Raw genomic sequence first — 27,351 nt, 5'->3', positions numbered from 1 at the left:
CGGCTCTCCACCTTGGAACCGGCGGCACCCCGCCCATCTCCCCCCTACATGCCGGTCCCACGGTGAGTGCTCCCCGGCGCGGTCCATTGTTCTACGGCCGCTTCCACCACTACTAAGCATCAAGTTGACGTGCGCAAATAGATTAACTTCCGGGTTTTGCTGTCAAAATAGTTTAATTACACGCGCATCACCGACTAACAGTCCGCATGGCCATGATGTCTGTCCTTTTATTTTTCACAATCATATTTTGTATTTCCGGTAATAGAGAATTACCTTTACAATGGTGATGCTGAGCGTGTTGGTTGGTTCTACCGCTTTTCTCCTCATTGATGTCCACCAAGTTTACTGGACACACTTGAAGGAGAAAATTGTGTAAATCACAGCCTGGTCTTATCCTTGCATGACGTTGGAAAGAAATATGACTTTTTAAACGACCGACCATCTTAGAGCACTTTGACAGCCCGTAGTTTAATTCCGTTCAGTGATTATAAAATCTAGTTTTCAAATCATCCGCCCTTACGGATACCTTTTGTGGGGAAAATGGAGACCTGGCTGGCTGTACCCAAGTACCAGCTCCTGGGTTTGCTTTGCGCAGTAGCTGCCCTATCGGGGTCCCGCAGCTCGGTGGCTGCTGCCGGGAGGAGCTGCGCCGACACCCGGCAGGTGTACGCGGAGAAGGGGTACAGCACCAGCACCGCACCGGTGACTCAAATCTCTGGTAAGACTCTTCTTGCAGGACGAAACATAAAAATGCATTGTATTTTAGAATAAGACACAATCGTACACATTTTGCTTTAGCAACCAGAACGAGTGACAATTTTGATCTGAGAAACACATCAATGAATGTGTAAAACAAAGTATAAAACTCACTAATGAGCACAATCATTGCCTTTTCGCCTCTGGATAAAAACAAAGCGGAGTAGTTTTGAACCAAATTACATCCCCTCCCCTGTGTGCTGCTTAAATAGGTTGATTAAGCGGGATGAGCAAATTGCCAACACCACAACAACAAAGAACCTCGCCCCAATTAGTCTTCGCCTGTACTGGTAAATCCCTGCTTGTCCCCCATGGATTCTATTCATTGGCAATAATAATCTTATCTGCTGAATGAGATCAAGTGTGGATTTCGAATCAAGTTTCAGTGAGGGGATTGTGAAAAGGTTTGGAGTGTTTGGGGTAAAATAGAGAAAGTGGACCTGTCTGGAAAAGTGAAAGTATAGCAAGGTAGCCCACATGTGTGGCTGAACCTCGCATGTGAATTAGCTTAGACTGATGCATTTGTGGGTGGGAGGTCACCAGTATGTTGAACATATACGACATAAGACCAGCAAGAGCAAAAAAAAATAAAAATAAATAAAACCCTGGGAACTATTATAAAAACTGAAACAAATTGCAATATAATCAATAATGGTACCCGCTGGACTTTAGAATAACCCAAAATATTTCTCACCCCTGTTAAACACATTCTGGCTTTGTGTTGAAGTCAAACCGACAGATGCGTTATTGATTGATTTTAGATATATTTGTGTGTGAGTGTTTGGGCTGTGTGTGTGTTCTTTGCCTGAGCCTCGGCTGGCTGTCCCGTGGGCCATGGGGGAGCAGATGGCTGGGAGGGTGAGCAAAGACGAGAGGCTGCCTAGAAATGGAAATGCAGGGATGAGAGCGGAACAAAAGAGACAGAGTGGCACACCAGCGAGGAGGTGGAAGCCACACGTACTATTTGTGTCAGGTGTAACATTGACTGAAACAAAGAACTGAAGCGCTTTTCCTCCCTCGCTTGTCATTTGCATATCATTACCTCTGACATATGAAAGACCCGAACCTGAGTTGACAACAAGAGAGAGAGATTGGAACTGAATAATTCATGGGGTCAAAGTACAATTTCATATCACAGTCTTTGGTTGTCTTTGATAAGACTTGGCTGTAAGAACAAGAGACTGACAGGTGTAATGGATTGTTCCACGGCAAGTAGATCTTGTCTGAATGGGAATGAATGAGCATGGTAGCCCATCATTTCCAATATTGAGTATCAGCAAATCAGGAGTGGGGAAGAATATTACCATCAGGGGCCATTGGACTCTGTCGAGGGCCTTATCTAATCTATGAAAAAGTGTAATAGTTTCTTATAAAGGTTATTTTATGGGCAGAACAGTGGTTAGCACCATTCTAATAATCAAGTCTAGTGGGAATTAAAGCAAGGGTTTCACAATAGTTTTGAAAAAGTCCGATTTTTGGTCCACTGTTTCAAATTGTGTCATGGTAATTAAATTATTCCCAGGTGATTTTAAGTGCTGCATCATTTTGTGATTTTGCTGGTTTGTGACGATGTTTGATCTGACGAAATGCACCTTTTTCGCGGAAAAACAGGTAAATTCATTGCATTTACAGTATATTATAATGGTTGTTTCACTCTTTGTATCCTGCTACTGGCTGGTGAACATGAGTCAGCTGGGATGAGGTCCAACTCACTCTGCTTTTAACTTTTTTAAAATACTGAATAATAAGCGCTTGCGGCTTAAATGTTTTACAACAGTTCCTCAGAGGTTCTACTTGTTTTTTGAATTGCGTGGGTGAAATGCTTCCCCAAGCGATAGGGTTCCACACCGTGGGGTAAACCATCGTTTGCGAACCATTTATGAGCACACCCAACAATCTTCTCATGATACAAATGTGCCACATCACATTTGTTGGGAATCAGTGCTCTAAAAAAACGATGCACTGTTACTACTTGTGTGCCCAGGTGAGCACTTGAGGCTCTGCCCTCAGGACTACACCTGCTGCTCCAGTCAGATGGAGGAAACGCTGGCACTTCAGAGCGAACGGGACTTCCTGAAATCCGTGGAGAACCATAGCCAGTTCCTGTTGACCACCTTCACCCAAAGACAGCGACGATTTGACGGTAACGTTTGTGGCCATGACTATCAGCTCGGTTATGCTTTCTGTGGTCTTTATTCGTTGGTATCGCGTGTAATCTTTTAGAGACATCCAACGATTGATCCTTTATTGACGGAAACTCGATTTGATTAATGGTATGTGTGCACGGTATGCATAATTATGTAATTATCAAAAAAAAAATCCTGTTAACCCTTTCAGGCATCCTGTAACCTGATAACATGATAAACTGTCCACTGTAGTAACCGCTTTCCCTGAAAGGCTTGGGAGGGGGACAAAAGGAGCCCGTGAGGGCTTTAGCGTCTTTATCTTTAATAGAACTGAGCGCTAGTAAAGATTTCTGGCTGTCCGAGTCCAGCCAGACGCAACACCGAGCCGATTTGACGTTTTCACCGCCTACCTGCTATCACCTCTCTTCTCCCCTCCTATTTCTTTTATATAACGCAAGTGATGAATCAGGAGTGGGAGATTGCACATATGAGCCTTCGCGGCTATTTTAATAAGACACCATGCTCTCTCGCACACATTCACTAATGCCCGCCAAATTATGTAACCATGACGTGGCGAGGCCTTGGCGCCAGGTTTTGGGTGTCAGATTTGCATCTTTGTCCTCCTAGAGTTCTTCAGGGAGCTGATAGACTTGTCTGAGAAGTCCATGAACCAGATGTTCACCAAGACCTACGGACGCCTCTTCACACAGAACTCGCACGTCTTCCAGGAGCTGTTTGGGGAGCTGCGCAGGTATTATTCAGGTCAGTTCATCCGCAGCTTGTCTGCATAGACAAGAATTGGGACATACTCGTACTGTATATTTAGATGCAAGGTGGTACCAGATGGCCACATCACACTATCACGATGCTCGCGTGTATTTTCTTGGAATGGCTGGTGAATTACAAATTATACCTGTTGCTCATCCGGCCTTCTATCGGCCTGTCTGTCAATTCATCTGTCTTCTCTCCATCTATTTATCTTTCTATCTATCCACCAACCTACCTACATACATGGTCATTTTTTTTCTTTTTCTTTGTGAAGTGAGCTAAAATTTAAGTTACCAACTAGCGTAAAAAAGTGGAGCAATTAAGGCACTGTAATGCGCTCACATTTGGGCAAGGAGAGCCAGTAAGCACTTTTGTTCAGTCAAACACGAATACAAAATGAGAGCACTTGCAGGGAGCTGCTTTCAGGCCACACCACTCACGTCCTGACGTGAGGGGTTGAACCAATTAGAAGTACCGTAGTTAGAATTTTAAACTATCCAAGCTGCGTGCGTCTATGAGAAAATATCAAAACAAAGTCTAGCCTGCCCCTGAACAAATTCCTTCTAAAGGTTGACTAATCTCTACTGTCACTACTCACTTGGTTTTGGCATCTTGTCTTCCAATCTTGCAATCTTCAGAGGACTTTCGACTAACGCTAACCAATCTGCTGCCCTTACTGGATTAAATGGTCATGGAATGAATTAAACTTGTAAATCAAGGTAGCGCGGGACATACTATTCAGTGCATACCTACAGTACCTCTATAACAATTTATACGAGATTTCTTTATCGTCCGCAGGGGGGAGCGTGAGTCTGACAGAGGTTTTGTCGGACTTCTGGTCCCGACTGGTAGAGCGGGTCTTCACTCTGGTCAACCCTCAGTATCAGTTCAGCGATGACTACCTGGAGTGTGTCAGTAAGCATGCTGAACAACTGCAGCCGTTTGGAGACGTTCCTCGCAAACTGCGCGTACAGGTGGACTGTCCCAACTTCTTGTTTAAATGAAGTCCAAAAAGTAAGTGATTTTTTTCCTCTATTTTTTTAACAATTCTTTGACCAAAACCAGGTATCCAGGGCTTTTATTGCTGCTAGAGCGCTCTCACAGGGATTGGCTGTTGGTCGAGATATTGTCAACAAAGCCACAAAGGTAAAATAATAATAATGTGTAACCTTGAGGGTGTAACAGTGTGTTCCTGGGCGACTCGAGTTTGAATTGAGAATTAAAAACAAGCGGGCCTCGTGGTCAGCATGTCCGTCTCATAGCTGAGAGTTTTCTGGGTTAAAATCGATTTAAAATTTGAGTTTTACAGTGTCATAGCATATGCAATGACAGTGGCATTCCTTACATGCCTTCTAGATGACTCCAGACTCTGAGTGCATGCGTGGCCTAATGCGTCAGTGGTACTGCCCCCTCTGTCGAGGAATGCCCTCCCTGCGTCCGTGCCGTGCCTTCTGCCTCAATGTGATGAAAGGCTGTTTAGCCAATCAAGCCGACCTGGACACCGAGTGGGACTATTTTATTGGTGGGTGATGGGAGGCGGGGGATGATTGTACTGTATTGACGTTTTTTTTGTCCAAGATTACATCATTGATTTAATCTCCTATTTAAAAATGCTAAAATATACTCTTTGGTGCATGAATTAAACTTCTGTGTTCAGATAATAGCCCATTTAATTTTCAAGGTTATGATTAGCAAATTAAATAATCAACAATCAAGAAGAATACCTTTCCGTAATGTTTTCTTTGTACGTACCCGCCATCAGATGCCCTCTACCAGGTGGCGGAGAAACTGGAGGGTCCGTTCAACATGGAGCTGGCGGTGGACTCCATCTCTGTCAAAGTGTCCGAAGCCATCATGCACATGCAAGAAAACAGTGTCAGCATATCTACCAAGGCAAGGATGACTCCTTATACGCCAGGGGTCTCAAACTCAGGTCCTGGAAGCCCGCTGTCCTGCATGTTTTGCAAGTCTCCCTGTTGCAACACACTTGATTCAAATGAACAGGTTCAATGGCAGGCTTCCGCAGAGCTTGCTGATGATCTGATCATTTGAATCAGGTGTGTTGCAACAGGGAGACTTGCAAAACATGCAGGACAGCGGCCCTCCAGGACCGGAGTTTGACACCCCTGTTATACGCCATTATATTGATTCTTTGAGGAGATTGCACCAAGGGAAAACTAAGGTTCCGTGAATAGTCCCAAGCACATGTGAACAGGTGGTTAGCACATCTGTTTCACAGTTCTGAGGTTGTGGGTCTGAATCTCATGTATGTTAAGGTAATTGAAAACAATTGTCCATGAGAGTAAATTATATGTACCGTGATTGGCTGATGAACCCAAAGTTAGCCGGCATAGGCTCCAGCTCACCTGCGACCCTAATGAGGATAAGCAGTATGGAAATTGGAAGGATGGGATCCCATTTAACATGCTCACAAACCAATGGTCCAGCCGTCCATTTTTCTAAAGTGCTTGTATTCATTATGCTTGCAATGGCAGATGCTCACATACCTAAACATTAATTGGCCTTGGATGAGGTTGCAATTTATAACGTCAATGTTGGGTTATTAGCAGGGTTGTAATACAGTCAAGCCCCACCTATTTGCAGCAATAACCGGATTGCTTTGATACCATCTGGTGACATTTTGGTGTCAAAGATGTATGTTGGAGTGAGTTGAGGAGTTTATTTTCGATATAAGTAGTACTTTGTCACTATTTTGCTGAATCGAGAGACAATAAGAAATCTTTGTAGTTGGGGCAGGAATTCCTTGTGGCTTTTCGCTCAGGGCTCCTTCTGTATTTAGTATATCTCAAGCCTCACGCAGCTCCATTATTTCTTCTGAATTTAAGGAGAAAATAATGATGAATTTTTTTCATAAAACCATCTCTCATAATGGATGAAAATGTCCTTTTTGGGGGTAAGTGGGGGAGGGGGGTGAGATATACAGCACTGACCTGCTGAGGATGAGGGTTCGAAAACAATAGCTAAAATGTCTTATCCGTCTGATTACCACAGGTTGAATTTCCAATCACAAGTGTAAAAAAAAAAAACCTTTTAGGATATATGCGAAACACATCAGGTAGCATGTCTCCCCAACAACACAAGTTCTTGCTGTCAAAGCATTTGTAGTAGGCCCATTTAAAATCTATTCTGGATTTGACCTCTTTACCACGTCGCAGAGCTATGCCATCTGACTTTTGTTATGAACGAATCGTTTACCATCAAAAAGAGTGTAAAAAACACAAATCTCCCTTATTTTCGTTTTGGGTCCTGTGTGAGACAACAATATAGGACTCCCAGTGAGGTCGCAGCATGTAACTGAAGCGCGGCGGCGAGGCTTCTGGGAGCGAATCCACCTGAGAGGCACCCGCGTCTCGATTCAATGTGTGGCAGCACTTCAGGGAACAGCGAGTTCTTTGGTACACAGCTTGGCTGTTTTTCTCCTCTGTGGCAGAGAGAAAGAGTGAGAGGAGTGGAATGTCAGCCAAGGATTTATTATATTGCCGGTCCAAACCTTGACTCGCCCAGTCTTGAGATTGCACGGCAGGCTCTGTGTAAGATGCTCTTCAAATACAGTAATGTGCTTCATGTCAAAGGAACAAGTCCAAGGTTTTCAAGATTTGGAGTGGTGGTTTAACAAGAAAACCTTTCTATACAGCATTGTGTTGGCATGGTGATAACTAATTCACAAGGCGGATAGTTAGTTGAAAACCAGAAGTAATGACATGACATGAAATTTCCAGGAGTGGATACGATTTTAATTATTTGGAATGTCTATACGAAAAACAATAATAAAGTCAGGGACGAGTATTTTACATATGTACAGTGTTTTAAAATCTTTTGATGTCATGGAGGTAGGCTATTTTGTCAAAATAAATATAGTTCTTGCCCCGCCTTGATATTGACCAATGCTGCAAACGTATAGGCGAAGTACAGAAAACGACATATTATTCCCGGATCGCCATTCACAAATTCACATATTCACTTTGGTGTTTCTGTGGAACTTATCCTGAAATATGTGAAGAGTTGAAGATCGGTGTGGTGTGGAAGACTTTTGGTGTAATTCAATATTCTCTGTGAAGGTGTTCCAAGGGTGCGGAAACCCCAGACCTGTTCCGGCACGTTCCAAGCGCTCACCCAAAGAGTCGGGGGGCAACAGGAGGCCTTTCCGCACCTACACCCCCGACGAAAAACCGACCACGGCTGCAGGCACCAACCTGGACCGACTAGTAAGAATGATGAAATTACCTTATCTTCGCGTCGAAGCGTCTATTTTGAGCTTGATGAAGGAATTATGTCCTAAAAAATTCAAGGCACACAGCTCAGGCATATGGCAAACAGATTTAACATTAATTAATTAATAACATTTTTAATCATCGGAATATGTGCAAGCAAATCAACGATTACATTGTAGACATCTGTAACTCTAATTTAATTCTGACAAAAAATTCCAGTGACTGAACTCAACAATATCACTTCACCTCATTGAAACATATTTTAAGATATTTAAAAAAAAAAATACCGTTTTTCATTTAAAGTGCAGACTTGAGTGTCTTGCCGAAAGACACTTCTCAAAAGTGAAGGTGATGACTGTGACAAGGACACTGAGGAGCCTGTATTCGAGTCGACACAAAATTGCACAGAGCGGATTGTAAATCCAACCTGACATGCTTTTGCACCCCTGTATCAACATACAGTATATTTGGTCTTGCACCTCAACTCGGTAGCACAGCAGCTTTCGAGACATTAAGACATTATTTCATGTGCTGCATGAAATTTTACAATGCGGGGACAATCTTTAACTGCATTTTACATGCATGAAAATTGTCGATGTGGATCATATGCATTCAACAATGAATGGGGATGTTTATAACACGTCGTACAGAAAGGCTTTGTACAGAAAGGCCATGACGGGCAGTTTCCCATTTTGGCAGAATAAGTACATATTACTCGACGGAAGTGTCCCCCCCCCCCAACAGCTCAGTTCATGATCACAATTCTTTTATGTCATTGGTGCATGCAAATAACTGCTCGCCAAGTCTGCGCCGCTTTCTTGAATGCACGACAACCAGGGTTCTGCCAGTTGCTTCTGGGGCTTGAAGTCGCATTTGCCGAAGGGAAAAAAAATCGTTGTCACGGGAGCTGGTTTCAGCCTGGGTCGAACTACAAGGCTGAACTGGAAGAAACGTTTGCCACTCCCTTCACCATTAGTGCAACAAAATGCCGCAAAATAACTGAACCTATATTTGAATGCTAAAGCACGTGGAGAACAACTGAACACGAAGAACACACAACCACAGTAGCCACTAAATTGTTTGTCTCCTGTGACGTCACAGCTCCGGAAACACCCGGAGATGAGAGGGCGCCACATTCAAACCGCAGTTGACACATTGTGAATTGTATTGATTGATTAAACTGCTATTGACCAATGATTTCATCATTTTTTAATCACAGTTATGCATTGTAAAGCGGTTATAGGGGTATCGAGGAAAACGTTTCTATCTTTGGTCTCTGAACCTTTCATGACCATGGAAAAATATTGGTACCATACATAAATATCTGGTGTCGTACTTTGGTAATATTACATCGTGCCTTCCCACCTTAAATGCACAAAACCATGATTCATATGCACTACCCCCTACTACACACGCACACACACACACACACACACACACACACACACACACACACACACACACACACACACACACACACACACACACAGCCATCTAGACACAAGAATACTTTCAAGACAGACGAGCAATGACTCACGAGCTGCCTCCATACAGGTTACGGAACTAAAAGAACGCCTGCGGCCCATGGGGAGCTTCTGGGTGTCCCTCCCACACACCATCTGCAACGATGAAAAGATGGCCGCCGACGTCACTAATGAGGACCGCTGCTGGAATGGGCAGACCAGGGGGAGGTTAGCCACATGCATTTGGGAGATTTGGCGATGGTTCAATGAAACCAATGTCCAATCCAAGAAATCCAAAAAGCTTGTTTGGTGCAAAGGCAACAGCGCTTAACGCCAAATATGTGGTGAAGCATGGTTCCTGTGGGATTATGCTTTGGCATTGTCATTCTGATTCAATTTGTCACCTGTGTGCATGAACACTCTCAGATATCTGCCAGAGGTGATGGGCGACGGGCTGGCAAATCAGATCAACAACCCCGAGGTGGAGGTGGATATCGGGCGACCCGACGTCAAGACCAGACAGCTGATCATGGAGCTAAGGGTGGCTTCCAACAAACTGAGACATGCACAGAGTGGACAGGACATGGACTTCATGGACAGTCAGTAGTACTTCATATACTCACTTGATGTTGCATATGAACGGCCATGACAGACTGCACACGGTTTCCTCAAACAGTGGCCCCCTGCTCTAATTAGTGTCACATACCCAGTAGGAGTCTACGATTGACACTGACAGCAATGTCTTTTGCACAACACAGAGAGCAAATGTGGCATTGGTTAAGCTGCAGTTTACACTTGCGTTCAAAGTGCAGATTTACTGTATATATTTGTGGAAAATGATCAATCATGAGTAGAAATTAAAAACATACAGTATATATATATATTTCATATTATTAGTCGTGATCATGTTTAATAACATTGTTGAATTATTATTTTTTTAACATTGAAATTCATTTATTTGCCAATACCATGCTCCCGATCGACGCCTGGTAGTAAATAAACATGTCTGACCACAATTCTTCATACATACTATGATGCAATATGTATTCAGCTATATAATACATATTTATTTTATTCATTTTAGTAATTAGACAGAAATACAAAATGCAATTTTAAAATTGCTGTCTGACTGTAACCTCACTTTAAAATATATAATATAATATAATATAATATAATATAATATAATATAATATAATATAATATAATATGGGCGACCCTGTAGTCCAGTGGTTAGCACGTCGGCTTCACAGTGCAGAGGTACCGAGTTCGATTCCAGCTCCGGCCTCCCTGTGTGGAGTTTGCATGTTCTCCCCGGGCCTGTGTGGGTTTTCTCCGGATACTCCGGTTTCCTCCCACATTCCAAAAAACATGCATGGCAGGCTGATTGGACGCTCTAAATTGTCCCTAGGTGTGAGTGTGGGCGTGGATGGTTGTTCGTCTCTGTGTGCCCTGCGATTGGCTGGCAACTGATTCAGGGTGTCCCCCGCCTACTGCCCGAAGACGGCTGGGATAGGCTCCAGCACCCCCCGCGACCCTAGTGAGGATCTAGCGGTTCGGAAAATGGATGGATAATATAATATAATATAATGATCATACATCATTCAAATACATTATGTTCATTCATAAAGTTTCAAATATAATCTAAAAATATAAGGCCTCTCTCAGATGGCTTAGCCCTAGTAGATACGTGTTACTCTCTGCAGTTGAGTAGCCACAATATCAAATAAACATGCTGTAATTTCAATATTTCCAAAATGAAAAAAAAGCATTAAAATTTAAAGAATATATAATACATATTTTCAGCCATTCACACCTCTGCATTTGAGGAAATACAGAAATTGCCCCTTGCCATAATACATTGCTTCTTGCAATATTTAACAGTTTATTTTTGAAAATAATTATGGGAAAGCAAGTTTACAATCCCATAATAATGTAAAATGTGTTGTATAACACGTGTATTTAAAAAAATAATAATCATACAAATTACAAATATATTTGACTATTGTTATGAAAAGAATAAAGGCCTCCTCCAAATAGATGACTGCTTTTCGAAATAAAAATCCAAAGTAAAGAGCATATTGATCATGAATACTTCTATGACAGTGTCAATTTGATAATTAGTGTGTGTGTGTGTGTGTGTGTTGCTCCCAGGTGAGGAGGGCAGCGGTTCAGGAGGCGACGATGCCAGCGAACGCTACAACGACGACTGGCCGGGTTATGGACCTCACTCTCCTCCTTTCAGCAAGCCCCCGCGTAACGCTGCCTCTAATCCTGCCAAGCCTCCTCGGGTCCGCGAGAGAAACGGGCCCAAGGGCAACCGGAACCACGGCCGAGTCCCATCTGCAACAAGTCAGCTCACTTCCTCCCTGCTTCCTTTTTTGGTGCTACCTTTTGTGCTCATGAAGGCCCCCTGGTGGAGATAGTTTCTCATTGCATTTGTCATGATGGCCAGTCAAGAATTTTTTTTTCATTTGGTTACTTCACTACACACACACACACACACACACACACACACACACACACACACACACACACACACACACACACACACACACACGTATAGCACAAAATGGCTTATCATGATTATTTATAGCATCAACTGCACAAGTATCTACATTACTGTATGAACATAACTTTAAATCAAAATGTGCCAACTGGTAAAATGGGCAGATTCATCATGTTTTGATGAGGTGTACATTTTGAGATAAAATTCTTGAGCAATGAATCCTTCGGGCATAATTTTATTAAAAACGTGCACCGCAATAAATTTGAATATAGTTGAAAGGTTTTATTTTTTTCAGTAGTTCAATTCAAAAAGTGAAACCTGTGTATTACACAGATTATTATCATTTGATGCACTGGAAAATACCTTTAAGAAGGCCAATGCCTACCTAATTTCTATGTTACAAATGGTTTTGATAGTTTCTTATACAATGGTTCAAATTTTTTTGGGTGGTGACTTGTGGGTTTTGCTCATCAAAATAATGAAAAATCATAAAAAGTTCTTAATCTCTATAACAGGAGAGTTTCCCTTTTGAATTTAACTACTGAAATAAGTAGTGTTGCACATTTATTGAGTTGCACCTCTGTACGGTGGTGCCTTGACTTACAAACTTAATTCACTCTTGACCATCTTTGTAACTCAAAAATCTTGTATCACAAATCATCTTTCCCCACAATTGCTTCACAATTTGTGTTTAAGTATCTGTCACTTAACGATCAATAACAAGACTATCATAAAAACATTTTTAAGCACCTCTAAAGTGTTTTCATGTGTGTGTTACCATTAGGCTAGCAGACAGTGCTAAGACAAAGCTGTGTTGTTGTTTTAAACATGTTTAGTTCTTTGTTTTGTTTATTTTGACAGTAAACTCCAACTGTGTGTGATAATAAACATCTTGACGCCACCTTTTGGGGGAAGAATTGTTCACAATCTGCCAAAAGTCTCCCGAAAATCAAAACAAAAAATGGGCTGAAGTAAGTCAAAGTACCACTGTATTTAACTACTTAAGTGTTCTGTTCAGGGTTGCCTGTTAAAAAACAAAACACCAAAGTTTTTTTTTTTTCCATGATGTATCGAAATCCCGATTGGGGTTGCTTAAAACAACAAGTTAATGTAAAATGTGGATAGTTTTTAAGTTATTTTTCATTTCTATTTAGAAGACAAGGGTTAAGTGGTTTTACTCTCTAAAAGAAGTGTTTGTGTTAATCCGCTTGTAAAAATAATTGCTGCCAACCAATTAGAACAACAACAACGTTAATTATTGACATTATTAGCAAGAGTGCAAGGTTTTGTATATTTTGTGTGCTGTATGTGCTTTTTTTCTTTTCTTTTTCCTCCATTCTTTCTGTGGTCATGTGGAACAGATGTTTGTATGCTTTTTGTATAATATTGCACTTTTCTATGTATTTTTCCTAAAAGTAACAAAATGTGAAGATAGTGAATGAGGTACAAATTCTGTTCATGAGATAATTTTCATCCAGTGCCGAATGTATTTTGATAAAGAAAAAGGTGGAAAGTGTTGTTTGTGCAACTCGGAATGTACATGTGATAAACCCAAAGGAGTACAGAAATGACAAGAGAAAAAGATTATATAGATGAGGGGTGGGTAATCTGTGGCTCGTGGGCCATATACATGTTGTGAAATTATAACAAGCCCTACAACATTTAACCTGCAAATACTAATAATACATTAAAAAATTTGCATTTGTTCACAACAAACTTTTTCGTCAAACATTTCATTATAAATTTGATCTGGCTCTGGGAGGACCATTAATACTGACATGGCCCCCGATAGGAAAAAGGTTCCCCACCCAGGATGGATGACATGTGGAGACATCTCAGTTTAGCAGTCATGTTAAAGCGATGTTTACATTACGTTCCCAGCGACCACAAGAGCCCCATTGCATAAAATGTGGTATGCCATGGGACAACATTTTAAAAAAAAAAGAAAAATCTCACATCCCTGAGAATGTGAGATAAATATGCTCTCTGGCTCACTACAGACCATCAAATTGTGTTACTTGTGTTACACTCTGTTATGTACGGTCAGTTTTGGTAGCGTGCAACATTTTCTACGGCCGAATTGTTTTTTTTTTTTTTTATCTGTACCATGACAACTGTGGAACATGTTCTGAGAATCTAAATGTCTCGACGGGCAACCACGGTAAACACGGCCTGTAACGTTTACCTATCTCCCGTCCCTCCCCACCCAACCCTGTGTTGTCTCATGATCATGAAGGCTTGTCCATGGGGGCCTGAAAAGGATCTGTCATGGCCACCAGAAACAACCCGCCCAATCCAACCAATCCTCCAGGGAATATGGGGATGCAATATGTTTAAAGAACAGTGTTTCAAGGGTACATGTGGAATTTTGAGTCAACAAGCATTATGGATTGTATTGAACTCTGGAGGTTCCACTGTAGAGCAGCAGTGTTGTTGTCCTTTCAACTTGTCCTACGGTGATACACTCTCGTACTGTACACAAATGATCAAGAGAACGGTCTTCGAAAGCACAATTGTCTTTCATGTTGTTGTTACACTTTGTTTTGAACGAACACACAAGTGATATTTTTTGTGTCATGAAAAAAATAAAATTAAATAAAATCTGCAAAGCCACATTGATTTTGACGGTATGTGTGTGTACAGTTCTTTGTAAGATGATTGACAGTGGCCACTAACAATATGACGTTGGATGTTGATGTCATCCGCTCACCCTGCATTCTTCTTTCAGGCTTTTAGTTTTTCCAGCTTCATGTGTGAGGACTTGTGGTTGCACGTCGAACACTTTATGCAACCACGCTAGATAGGGGGAAAAAAAAAAACCCCATCAGGAATGACATCCTCACTTGACAACGACTGAGCTGAGACATTTAAACAATTTCTTACATTCACTCAAGTTCACAAAAAACGTCAGCGGAAACTACGTCATAGATTTTATCGCATCAGGTAGACCAGCACAATCATACTGAGATCTGTTTACATAAAAGCCATACAGTACTACCGTATTTTTCGGATTATACGTCACTCCGGATTATCAATCGCACCAGCCATAAAATGCATAATAAAGAACAAAAAAACATACATAAGTCGCACTGGAGTATAAGTCGCATTTTGGGGGGAAATTTATTTGATAAAATCCAACACCAAGAACATACATGCCATCTTGAAAGGCAATTTAAAATAAAAATAAAATAGAAAACAACACGCTGAATAAGTGTACGACATGCTAACCTTACATGACGCATAAACAACAAACTGAGAACGTGCCTGGTATGTTCAAGTAACATATTAAGAATTATTCAGATAACTATAGCATAAAGAACATGCTAAAAAGTTCACTAAACCATCGATGTCACTCCAAATCACTAAATCCAATGAAATCTTCATCCTCTGTGTCACATTAAAACAACTCCACCAACTCAGGAGGTAGAAGATGCAGCGCTTCCTCTTCTACGTCGCTTACGTCAGACTCATCGTGGTTTTATCAACACAGGTCTAGACCGGCCTCTTGTGGTTAAATGTGAAAATAACATGTGAAATGATATAATAATGTGTTAATAATTTCACCCATAAATCGCTCCAGAGTATAAGTCACACCCCCGCCAAACTATGAAAAAAACTGCGATTTATAGTCCGGGAAATAGGGTATATAAAAATATAGAAAAAAATATTTAACTTTTCTAAAATTTGGTTTGAAATGCACTACTGTGACCGTCCCTAAATAAAATCAAATGTAACGTAAAAAACAAAACAAAAAAAAAAACCCTCATACTGAAAAACACATGACAACATAATGCACTTTCTCAATAATTATTATTATTATTATTATTATTTTTTTTACAGTGACACAAATATAGCTGTAAATAAGAAAAACTACTGCGAGGACTACTCACAAAATTGTGTAAATAGTGTTTGGCAGGTATCAGAAAACTCAAATCAATATGCTAGTTTGCTACAATTATATCCTTTTAGAAACAAGATGTCTCCCCCCCGACTTGATGCAATCATGCCGTGTTGTTACCTTCCATAAGAAGAAGCAGAGGACAGCCAACAGCAGCAGGCCTGCGACAACTGTCAGGAAGATGATCCACCAGGCCACTTTTGTGAAATATTCATCTTCTCGCTCCAGGAACACTGTCACCTTCACCTGCACACAACGATGTCCATGAATGAGCCTCAAAGTGGTGGGCTGCTAATTAAAATTCTAATACTGTACTTGCTCCATTAAATTCAATTCAATGATTCCCAATAGTCCATTCTCTTAATTTGTTTGCGCTCTACTCAGCTGCACCGCTTATATGTACGTGTTGTGGAGAATATACTTTGTCCAATCAGATGTTAGCTCCACTGTGTCGCCATGTCAATCTAATCGACTCGTTGCAGATCAGTAGTGCTGAAAGATGTTCCTTAAACTCCATTAGAATTGCTTCAGCCAATGACATTTCAAGTTCACCTCAGAGGGCTGGCTTGTTATCCTTCATTAAGGTCTGCATTTTTCTCTCCCTGATTGGTTGGTCAGAGCAAGCAAATTTCAACAAGCAAAACACATCGATGAAGTCAGCTCAAATGTACAACTTGCCTCTGAAGTGTAATAATAGGCTGTCATAAAATATCATTGTGAGGCCCCAAAAGTCGAACAAAAAGTAGTTAATCCGGGAAATAGCTTGACCTTGGTGCGAAGCCTTTTCTCTGGGAGTCCAATGTTCTCTGGGGAGTTCGTGAGGGTGAGAGCAGCATCAACAACAATGTCCAAGTAATTCAGAGAGCTGTAATCCTGCCCGGGAAACATCATACATTGTTTTTAACGGTGCAATGCATTTTAAATATATGGTCAGAAAGCTTTTCACCGCTGTCAGAGTAGAATTCCAAAGGCGTGCGTGGAGAACGATCAGTGCAGTGCTGTCCAATCCCACGACAGGACAGCGTAGCTCCTCACACTTGAGTCCATCGGAGCAGGACTGTGGAGGAAAAAAAGGTCATTTCTGAAGTTTTCATTGTCTGATCAATAATTCTTGTGGGAACCAGTCCAATGAGCAACTGAATTTTTGTATGGTTTATTAGAAAGGAAACAATAACCAAATATATATTGATAAGTGAAGCAAAACCTAGGACAAATAATCAAACACACAAATGATATCTCGGAAGAACACTGCTAAATTAGCAACATTTACACACTGAACATAGAACTTCCTGTATTATGCTCAGGTAAGGTAAGTAAACATTTTTCAATTCGGGCGCATCTGCCACGCAGCTAGCGGCCACCTTGCGCGCATGCAGTCTCATGCACACAATGAATGGGCTGGCCCACTCTTAATTTATTCAGTAATGAAAACACCAATTGGTAATTCTCACCAGGGTTTTGTATTTCCTTTTCGATGGAAGAAATAAGAATCCAGCAGCAGAGAGGGCATCATATTGGCCCTCGTGTTCAGCCTCGCGTCTTTCCCTTGAGGCTCCGTGCTGACCCTTAATGTCCAACGCATTAAGGTTATACATGAACCAAGTTGAATAATGCATAATTACTCGAACTGAATTACCCTCAGTTTCAGAGGATTTATTTCGTCAGTGGGTGTGCAGGAGACGAAATGCACTCCTGCACTAGTGACCTGAGTCAAGTACAGCAGCCGTGCCCCATCAGTGTTCTCCTTTGGCCAGTGAATGTCCAGGGAGGCATTGGCGAACGATTTGAGAGACCTGCCCTGGTTTGTTATCTGTTTGCAAGGACAATAAAATTCATTTAGTCCTGGACACAAGACAGAAAAACATAAGAAAATCAATGAAATAAAGGGACACAGGAGAATCATACCTTAAATTCAAATTGAATTGGGGTTCCGATGTCATCAAAAGTTTTTACAACTTTTTTGCCCATTAAGCCTTTACTAAGTGACACTTGAGACGGTTTGGCGAGCCTGACAACAATTACATAAAATAAATACATAAATTATCACATTTAAAAAATATATATTCAAAAAATACAGTATTCGATGCGATAATGTGTGTGTTTTATGAAACTGTGTGAGCTGATTGAAGAGTGACTGTGTACCTAATGTAGTGTCCAGTGAGTACATATACTGTACAGGATACAGTGGTACATTGGCTTTGAAAAAAAACCCTGGGAACTCAAGTGTTAAAAAACATAAACCAAAGAGAATTCCACTTTGTGTATTGAACCAAATCACATGAACTTTGTCAAACAAAACTCTGCTAGCTCAATGCTAACACACAATGCAAAACGTCATAGATGAGCTAACAAAGCTAGCATCAATGATAATTATAAACCTTTAAAAAACTTAATTTTCAACACGAGTGGTACCATCACATTCAGAGTATACAACAATAGCCACTAGCATATGTTCTTTATCCTCTGCAAAACAAAAACAGCCTCCTTCTCGGTATAATCATAAAATCCAGGGGGAGCATGTCTATATGTATTCTAGAAAGACCAGCACAATGCCCATTGAATTATTATTAAGTTGTTACTGTATGTTTTTATGGAATATAATACTGTTGAATTGCTACTTGCCTTATTAAAAAGCATGTTACAAAAATTATGTTTGTCTTTTTTGGTGTACGAGAACAGACTAATGGCATTTCCATTTAATTCAAAGGGAAGACATGGTGTACACTCGATAAAGAAATGCAAAGATTACCCATAAACCTGCAGCCCCAGTTCAAAAACTACTTTGGCTGTAGCCTCAACTGCTTCTAAGGTCTGCACACTTGTCCTACATCACGAGAATGTAAAATTATAACGTTAGTCACGGTCGCATACAGCAAAGCCAGCATAAGAAATACTTTACTTACGTCTGAAGTTGCAATGTGATGTTGACAGATTTTGTGCTTAAGGAGATGCCAGTTGTGGTCAGCATGACATAAAATTTAACCTGAAAAGAAAAGGAACAATAAATACATTAACAGACGGATTAAAGAAGTTGCAGCGGGCCATGTTTTGTAACAAAAGTGGGTGTACAAGCATTTTTTAAAAATAGTGTCACATTGGTGTGTACAGCATTAGCAACAACCTACCCATTAGAAATACTGTACATGTACAGTATGTCAATCATAAAGGTTAATATATCAAAACTATAGAATTAGAAACACATAAAATAAAAATTCAAATGAATACATATAAAAGACACATAAGAGTGAAACAATGTACCACAACTTTGAGAATCACTGCCCTAACACTCACTTGAGCATCTCTTTGAAGAGGGTTTCCCAGCTCACAGTCGATCACCGTTCCTTTGTCGTTACCCGAGCATGTCACCTGCGTCTCGTGGTAAAACAAAACTCATGTTTGACTGTATGGCGCCCTCTACATTTTCGGATTCAGTCAATATTTTTTGTTTGTATGGGAATTTAAGTAGTCCCCTGTGAGCCCTCCCCCGATTTTTAAAATGAACTGTAAACAGTATTTATTAGTCCTATTTTTTCCATCCGTGTCATTATGTGAGCATGTCACGAATACCAACGCAGACCTGTTACTTTTATTTACGCAGAATGTTTTTTTTTTCCAATAAAATAGCTCAGTTTGTTGTTAACCTGTCTGTATAGTAGCTAACACACCTAGCATACATGCTAAAGCCATAATGCTAAAATTAACACTGGCTTTCTACACTGTTACTTGCAACAACATAAAAATCTATACAAATAAAATTGACTTATGACTTGTGACTTGCGGTTCACTCACCGACGTTGAGGCGTAAACAACAGAGGAATAGCGAAGAAGATCTGGCAGGTTGATGACCACGTGACTCTGGTGTGCGTCCTCCCCGTCTGAGTTGCTAACGACGATCTCCAAGGCCACGTCCTCACCAGAAGGAGTGATGACTGCGACACCGTCCTCTCTAAAGAAAATACACACATTGTTTGAAGTGAAAGACAAGACTCCTTCGACTTTTGTACTACTACTTTTGTGAGACCATCATCTCCTCACCTGACCAGCGATTGGAAAACATCCTGATGTTTTTGGGTTTTCCTTGCACAAAACTTATACTGAAGCTCCAGGTTACTGTGGCAAACGTTGTCACTGCCGCAGCCTTTGTTGATAAAGGTTATCTAGGACAACCAAACAGCAAATAGTCCTCAAGCATCATGAAACTTGGCTTGGGTTTCCCACATAGATGTTTGTACCTCTGACACCGGGCTTTTTTCCTGGTAGAGGTTAAGCACGGGAGTAACGTCAGGCAGTTCAACGTTTGTCCTCGCCTTTGGACTTAAGCTCGGCAAAGACAGAGTGACGGAGACTGGGATGCTGTGCAACCTGTCTCTAGTGTCCCGCTGCAACCAAAGAGTTTTGCTTCATGATAACCAGGATTTGACACACAACAAGAAGAGTAAGACGGCACAGTACACTAAAGGGACTATGTGGAAGCAATTATCGACCGTGAGCATGGAGACAAAATGAGCTGTTAAAAATGAACAGTATTGTAACAAAGTTGCCAGACTAAGGCCCCCCCCCTACACACACACACACACACACACACACACACACACACACACACACACACACACACACACACACACACACACACACACACACACACACACAAACACACACACACACACACACACACACACACACACACACACACACACACACACACATTTACACACTCAAGAACTTAGTGGAACATCACCAGAAGTCGGAGCTTGGTGTTCGCACAGATTTTGCTCCCTTGGCCTGGCAGCTCCAATGTCCCCTGAGATGAACCCAGAAAGTCCACTCGAGGGGGAAGCCTGGATTTCCTCCTCGCTGCATCAGCCTCGATCGAGAAGCTGATTGCTGTGAAGGAACAATGGACCCTTTACTCAAATTTACTCTCTCTCTCTCTCTCTCTCTCTGTCTCTCTCTCTTTTCTTTTGCAGTACTGTAATTACATTGCAATTTACAGAGTATTGATGCAGTGTCACTTGTTACCCTCTGAAAACACAATAAATCATGCAAATATTGAGGCACATATAAAAAATCAATCCATGTTTACAGAATTTAAAGCGTTAATTTAGATTTTAGATGAGTTCTTTTTGTCCTGATTTTTTTTCCCTTTTGAACTCAAGTCAGGAAAAAGAACAGTGCCATATCAATCAAAAATCCTCCAAAAGAAAACTCACTCAGTTTGGGGTTGAATGACGCTGGATGTGCCGAGTAGGTAAAACATGCCTGCACTGCAAAATAACTGATGGAGAACATGACGTCAAATCAACAAGGTTAAAAAAACGTAGAAGTGAAATTCGGTTTCCTGCATTTTTTTTACCATGTACGCTGATTGCACTGCTGCTTTGCTACGTCAATTTCATTTGGTGTTATTGTGAGAGTGCTGCTGACACTGACCACAGGCCGAGCTCTGAAACAGATACACACAAATGTTTGAAATCAGGTCATAAAAAATGTGGTGCATTGACTTTAGAGCTTTATTCGCCACATGTCTCGGAACTGAATTAATTTGTTTCTCATATGTGAGTGAGATGATGGGCAGATGTTGTGGCTATCTGTCATCATCTAGCGGCAGCGTCACAAAATCTTGACAGCTCATAACTTGGAAAACTCCTAAATTGGTGTGGTGGTCGTCAAGCTTGCACTGTATTCCAACTACCAGTAGTTTTAGAACAATTGTCAATTTCAAAGTGACTTAATGCTGCTGAATGCAATTTTCAAATTGCAGAGACTGCAATTTTGGGGCAAAACAAAGTGCGACTTTATTTATTGATATAGTGTCTAGAAAAGTTAAGCTAAAGAGTTGTTTGTGATTGTTGTAAACGTAAATGATTTACCGACTCAAATTTCTGCCAAGCTTGTTTGGTAGCATTTTGCAAAGTTGTCTTTGTGATTGCCTAACAGACTGCAAGTCAAAGTTTTTAGTCAGTTAACAACTCTAATTGAATTAAATGGATAAATTGTCTTTCATATTAATTCATGGTTTGTTTGGCTTATTTTAATGTAATCCGAACATATAAAATCAAAATATTTATTGGAGTATATTTGATATTGTTTATTGTAAGTGAGGTTTATTTATTGCTTGTGTTTGTTAAAAAATACATGGGAGGACCTTGAAAAGATAATTGCAATTGCAATACATATAATCGCAATAAAGGAAAAAAAAAATCAACATCGCTCAGCCCGAATTACATCAAAGATTTGAAACCAAACGGTGTCACCTGTAGACGAAGACCATATCTGATAGTGATCCAACAGCCAAATCAGGGTATTGGTTGTCATCAATATCCAAGTTACCCGCCAGAGAATATCCAAACAGCGTGATTTTTTTCGAACCTGGCGAGAGCACCTGTAAGTAAACATGAAAATGTTGTCGATCATTCATAAAACAGTGATCCCTAAATCAAAATTCAGCAGTTATACTCCCAAATGTGACTTGAAACTGCACCTGCGCTGCCTTTCTGTTGATGCCACTTGATGAGCCACAGTAGATGTAAACTCGACCGGAACCGTCATATGGCGCTCCCACAGCAATGTCTGTCATTATGAAGTTTGTGTGTAAAAATATATGAAGAACTAGATAATAATAAACTTTTGTCACAATCAAATCTCATGACACACACACACACGCACACACACACACACACACACACACACACACACACACACACACACACACACACACACACACACACACTAATAATTGGGCTGGATTAGATCTTTTTCTCTCCCTTGCTATTAAATGTAAACAAAAGCCTGCCTGTTGGGCATTTTGTAAAAATGATCCTGAGCAAAAATCTTGTGGTTTGGGTTGTGTTAAAAATTATGAGTACATTTCCTCTCAAATTGTAAACATTAATCCTCTTCAATATTAACAACAGCAAAACCTTATGTGTTGGCTCAATACTGAGTTCGTGAAACAGAATGACATCCACCTCCATATCCATCTTGATTGACATCGCCGACGTTTTCCACTGAGTGTCCAAACATGGAATCTTTACGGCCAAGGATTTGAATTGGATTCACTTCCTGCCATTTTTTTCCTTTGTTGTTGATGTAGATGTAGACCGCTCCCCCAATCGCACCATCTTTGAGAAAGAATTCGGGTGCTCCCACAGCAAGGTCCTCCCACCTGGTGGTAGGATTGTCATTACAAACTACCTCTTAAAACTACTATCAGAAGTACCTTGACCAACAAGTTCAATTTGTTCCGTGATGAAGCATCATAACTGAATTTATTTGTGTCAAATAAGTCCCCCCCCCCCATTTAAAATGAATTGAAATTCCATTGTGTCCAGCCCAACAAAAATAGTTTCTTTGAAAACAGTATATTGTAAAAAAAGAATGCACTGGTTTTAAGCATAGTTACTGTATGAACTGTAGTATCTGTGTGTTGGATGCATGCCTTGTAAGGGGAATGGCGTACTCATTGATGTCAGAAGCTGGAGTCGTTCTGGCTGGCTAGTGTGCATGTGAGCGGTTGGGCGTGAATTGTGGTCTACAGCTGCTGCTTGTGAGTGTTCTCATTTTGTATTTACCGGTAAGCATTTGATGATTTGACCAAGTGATGGGTTGTAACTTGAAAAACTCTGAAGGTGATGCACTCGTAAGTCAAGGTAGCACTGTCCAAATGTTAAGACTCATTCATTCATTCATTTTCCGAACCGCTTTATCCTCACTAGGGTCGCGGGGGTGCTGGAGCCCATCCCAGCTGTCTTCGGGCAGTAGGCGGGGATACCTTGATCCGGTTGTCAGCCAATTGGAGGGCACACAGAAACGAACAACCATCCGCGCTCACTCTCACACCTAGGGACAATTTAGAGTGCTTCATTAACCTGTCATGCATGTTTTTAGAAAGTGGGAGGAAACCGGAGTACCCGGAGAAAACCCACACAGGCACGGGGAGAATATGCAAACTCCACATAGGAAGGTCGCATCCGGAATCCAACCCTGCACCTCTCCAATGTGAAGCGGACGTGCTAACCACTCAACTACCGGGCCGTCCAATATTAAGACTCTCATGATGTAATACGTGTAAAGGCTGTGGATCATTAAGTTTATCTAGCAACAAAACAAACCCATCATTGTTGAGATCCACCACGGCAAGATCGTATCCAAAGGAGGAGGCCAACCCCGGACCAGAAAGGACCAACTCGACAGACAAGCTTCTCTCTGCCAACGGGTCTGCCTTAAGAAAGGCCACCTGACCGCTGTATCCTCCTCTGGGGGCTCCCGATACGATGGTAAGCTCACCTCCCTGGAGCAGTGTCATCCCAGAGTCGGTGGAGAATCCTGGAATGAGTACAGATTATAGGAAAGTGAAGGCTTCCTTGTGATCCTCGGGTGACAAACTAACCCAGGTAGCTGTTTCTTTGGAGAGGAATGAGTTTGGAGTTAAATTGGTCAATATTGCCGGTCTCTCGAGGAAGTTCACCAAAGATGTCCAGGTTGTCCAGCAGCTCCGTCCGCACTATTCCTTTTGACAGAATCCCACGAGAACGTTCAGAGTTGCAAAATGTTGCACAACGAGAACAACAATACAATGGGACCTTGACTTACAAGAGCCCCAACTTACAAGTTTTTGGAGTTGTAAATCAAGGTCCCACTGTAATCAAATCGTTATATTATACCTTTCCATTGATAAGCGCCCGGTGCTCCGAAAACCACAGATCGGTTGTCTTTAGCAAAAGATGCACCGTGTCCCTGTTGGCAGTACGCAAACCACTCCTGGTCTTTCTGACGTCTGTTCAGGTGTTCGGCATCGCAAACCACTCTTCTCCACGTCCTTTCTTCTGTCCCGACCTGCAGGCCATCTCCTAAAATGTAGCACTGGCCCGTTACCAGGCGAGGCGTGTAAAGCCCCGGGCTTGGGCTCCACTGCTGGTACCGATGAGCACAAGTCTGTAAGAGAAAGATGTTAGAATTATTGACTGGCAGAGTGGTTCGCTAACTAGAGGTCATGAACGGTAGAGTGGCTGTCTGCAAAATAATTTACGCACACACACACACACACACACACACACACACACACACACACACACACACACACACACACACACACACACACACACACACACACACACACACACACACAAAATAAATAAATACAATTAAAACAAAAAAAAGCTCATTTTGTTTCATTTATAAAAGTGTGTACCTACTGTCTTGCTTATGTTTAGGCCTGGACCCCAAAGTTTGAGAACCCCTGACTGAGTACACACAGCACTGGAGCCTGGCGATTGTTTCTCTTTCAGGGTGTGCTTAGGTGAAAGCTGCTGATGACCCTTCTCTGGGAATAATTTCAGAGTAAGGCCTTGCATGGTCTGCCCAGTCCAGATTCCAAGTCATCTGATGGTTATCTTGTCTGATCACATTTCAGATTGAGGTAGATATTTTCCAGGGGGCTCACTCCAAATGGAAAGTGGTGGTGGGGGGTGGCTTCTACCCATTCATTTTCTAGGGTCCTTCACTGTTGACATGGTGATCATGATAACGGGAAAGATGGAGCCTTTTCCAGTTCATAATGGAAAAAAAGCTGAGCTACACTCTGAACTCCAATCGTATAAACCAACAGTCACTGGGTCAAAGTTCATCTGGAGCTGGTGAAAGTCGGCCTTGTGAACTGCTAAAATTCTGACAAACATCGCAGTGTACAGTTTCTTGCTTCACGATGGCCGTCTATTTTTAAAAGCAATTGTTAGTAGATAGGACTAAAGGTCCTTCGTGTGTGTTATTATCTGGGAAGTTTCCACCAGGACAAAAATCACCGGATAAGCTCCTTGAGAACACTTGGTCTAGATGTGGGAACGGGGTGTGCTTCCTCACCATGACATTTTGACCCGGGCCTTGGCTTGTCACTCTGACTCCCATCCACTGGCCGTTTATACCGTTGCTCTCACGGAACTCTGTAATGACAGACATTTGTTTGAAGTTCGTCTTTACGGCTAACTGTCATGTTAATACACTCGAAAGCGCAATCCAACCTTCGTGGTTGAAGTCAATGGGCTGACAATGCTCGGAAGACACACTAAGATCACATTGATAGACAACGCCTGTAACATTCCCCAGGTATGGATGTTTCGATTTCGGGGAACCGACCAGCAACCTGAGGACAAACACAAAGTGGAATTATTATTTATTTCTAAAGTTATTTGAATGTAGACAGTAAACAGATGTTCCTATTTGACCAATGTTTTGTTCAATCTGCTTGGCTTTTATTGCCTAGTCTAGCAGCACCGGGGTGACGGAAAAGAGGATCAGTCCACACAAAATGGACAGTGAGGGGGTTTGTCAAATGTGCAGAGCAAGGTCATTGCAAAGAATGGGACCACAAACAAAAATGCTATAGTCCCATCTGACATGAGGCACCAGGCAGGAACGTAGAGATGGAGCAGCTCAGAGAGAGCTGAGGCGCGACCCATTTCAACAATTTCAAAACAAATAACTGTATCTGAAAATAAACTCACAGCTACTGGACGGAGGCCTGAATATGAGTGATGTTCTTCCTCTTTCATGATCCAGTTAGAGGCCAAGGCAGCATTATTAGCCAACTGGAGACGTTTGAGGTCAACTGACTCCAAAATAAAGTGCATTACAGTAATCCATCCGAAATTAGATTTTCCTTCAAGCCTCACACACACAAAAAGACACATTTAACTCTTATATTCAGTTTATTTGCATGTCAATCATACATTCCTGCCTGTATGGCGTACCTTTCCTTAAATTTTTTTCACGGCTGTACATTGCATTGACTGTTTCTAAACTGTCTTTTTAACCTATCTGCAAGCCACGTTTCCTTTTGGGACATTATACATTATAGGATACTAAAGAACTTAAGACAACTGAATTCAAGATATTAAATGTCACCACAGACTCACAAATTCCTTTTGGCGGGTCTCAGCTGTTGATGGAAAGCAACAGAAAAACCAAAGAGGCTGCCCTGGGGTCCCGTTCTCTCCATGACCCTCTGGATATCCAGGTTGAAAGCAGCGACATTGACGCTCCACAGACACACAATGTACCAAAACGTTTCCATGATTAGAATGCGTTGTCTCGTGATCTAACTCACACTTGTATGGCCTCAAAGAGCCTCATATAAAAGGGGTTGGCCATTGTGAGTGTTGACTGTTGGCACAGACAAACAAGGTGTGGTGGCCTGGCCATTCATCATCGCAGTACCAACGCCGCTCTTGTTAACTTTATGAGTTGATAACTGGAGTTAATATTCAACGTATTTATGTTACAATGGAAGTCAAACGTGAGGCACGCCTTTTCCGGAAATGTCTGCTGGCAGTGCTGGTGGTCTCAAAACTGTCGTGTGTTTGACCACAGCTGCTATATTGGCCAATCGTGGGAACAGATCTCTTCCTCTCGGCTCTACAAAGCATGAGCATCTTTCTCCTGACTATGTTGTCATGATGTTTTACCTTTGCACTGATGGAAATACAGAGATTAAACATATTCATAGGAGTTCACCAAGCTGGCCGAATTTGTACCTTTGATTTACAGCACTTGTGTATCAGATAAACGCATGAATGTAGTCTGCAAATGGTGAGTGGGAGTATTTGCG

At 41.5% G+C, this 27,351-nt stretch overlaps 2 protein-coding genes across 2 annotated transcripts; one reads left to right on the top strand and one right to left on the bottom strand.

Annotated features, from left to right (window-relative positions):
* The first annotated feature begins 346 nt into the window (after positions 1-346).
* On the top strand, positions 347-14,464 carry LOC147208798 (glypican-6-like). Its single transcript, XM_086100605.1, has 11 exons — positions 347-718; positions 2,741-2,899; positions 3,510-3,644; positions 4,449-4,624; positions 4,716-4,796; positions 5,007-5,172; positions 5,413-5,543; positions 7,730-7,876; positions 9,437-9,573; positions 9,772-9,944; positions 11,497-14,464. The coding sequence occupies exons 1-11, from the start codon at positions 541-543 to the stop codon at positions 11,766-11,768; spliced, it is 1,755 nt and encodes a 584-aa protein (XP_085956731.1). The 5' UTR covers positions 347-540; the 3' UTR covers positions 11,769-14,464.
* On the bottom strand, positions 14,458-26,817 carry LOC147208797 (integrin alpha-6-like). Its single transcript, XM_086100593.1, has 25 exons — positions 26,660-26,817; positions 25,766-25,887; positions 25,608-25,687; positions 24,413-24,683; positions 24,139-24,258; positions 23,861-24,074; positions 22,718-22,914; positions 22,231-22,319; positions 22,004-22,131; positions 21,103-21,192; positions 20,960-21,024; positions 20,488-20,633; positions 19,982-20,128; positions 19,785-19,906; positions 19,539-19,695; positions 19,041-19,121; positions 18,653-18,732; positions 18,499-18,573; positions 17,655-17,757; positions 17,386-17,559; positions 17,201-17,314; positions 16,696-16,806; positions 16,518-16,622; positions 15,870-15,995; positions 14,458-14,647 (listed from the first exon to the last, which is right to left on the bottom strand). The coding sequence occupies exons 1-25, from the start codon at positions 26,815-26,817 to the stop codon at positions 14,576-14,578; spliced, it is 3,147 nt and encodes a 1,048-aa protein (XP_085956719.1). The 3' UTR covers positions 14,458-14,575.
* Positions 26,818-27,351: the final 534 nt, after the last annotated feature.

The sequence above is a fragment of the Hippocampus guttulatus genome, chromosome 2 (genome assembly GCF_054856545.1).
Source record: "Hippocampus guttulatus isolate MCC_2025c chromosome 2, RoL_Hgut_1.0, whole genome shotgun sequence".
Lineage (NCBI taxonomy): Eukaryota > Metazoa > Chordata > Actinopteri > Syngnathiformes > Syngnathidae > Hippocampus > Hippocampus guttulatus.
The sequence above is the reverse complement of the archived record's forward strand: the minus strand, read 5'-3'. Positions and strand labels throughout refer to the sequence as shown.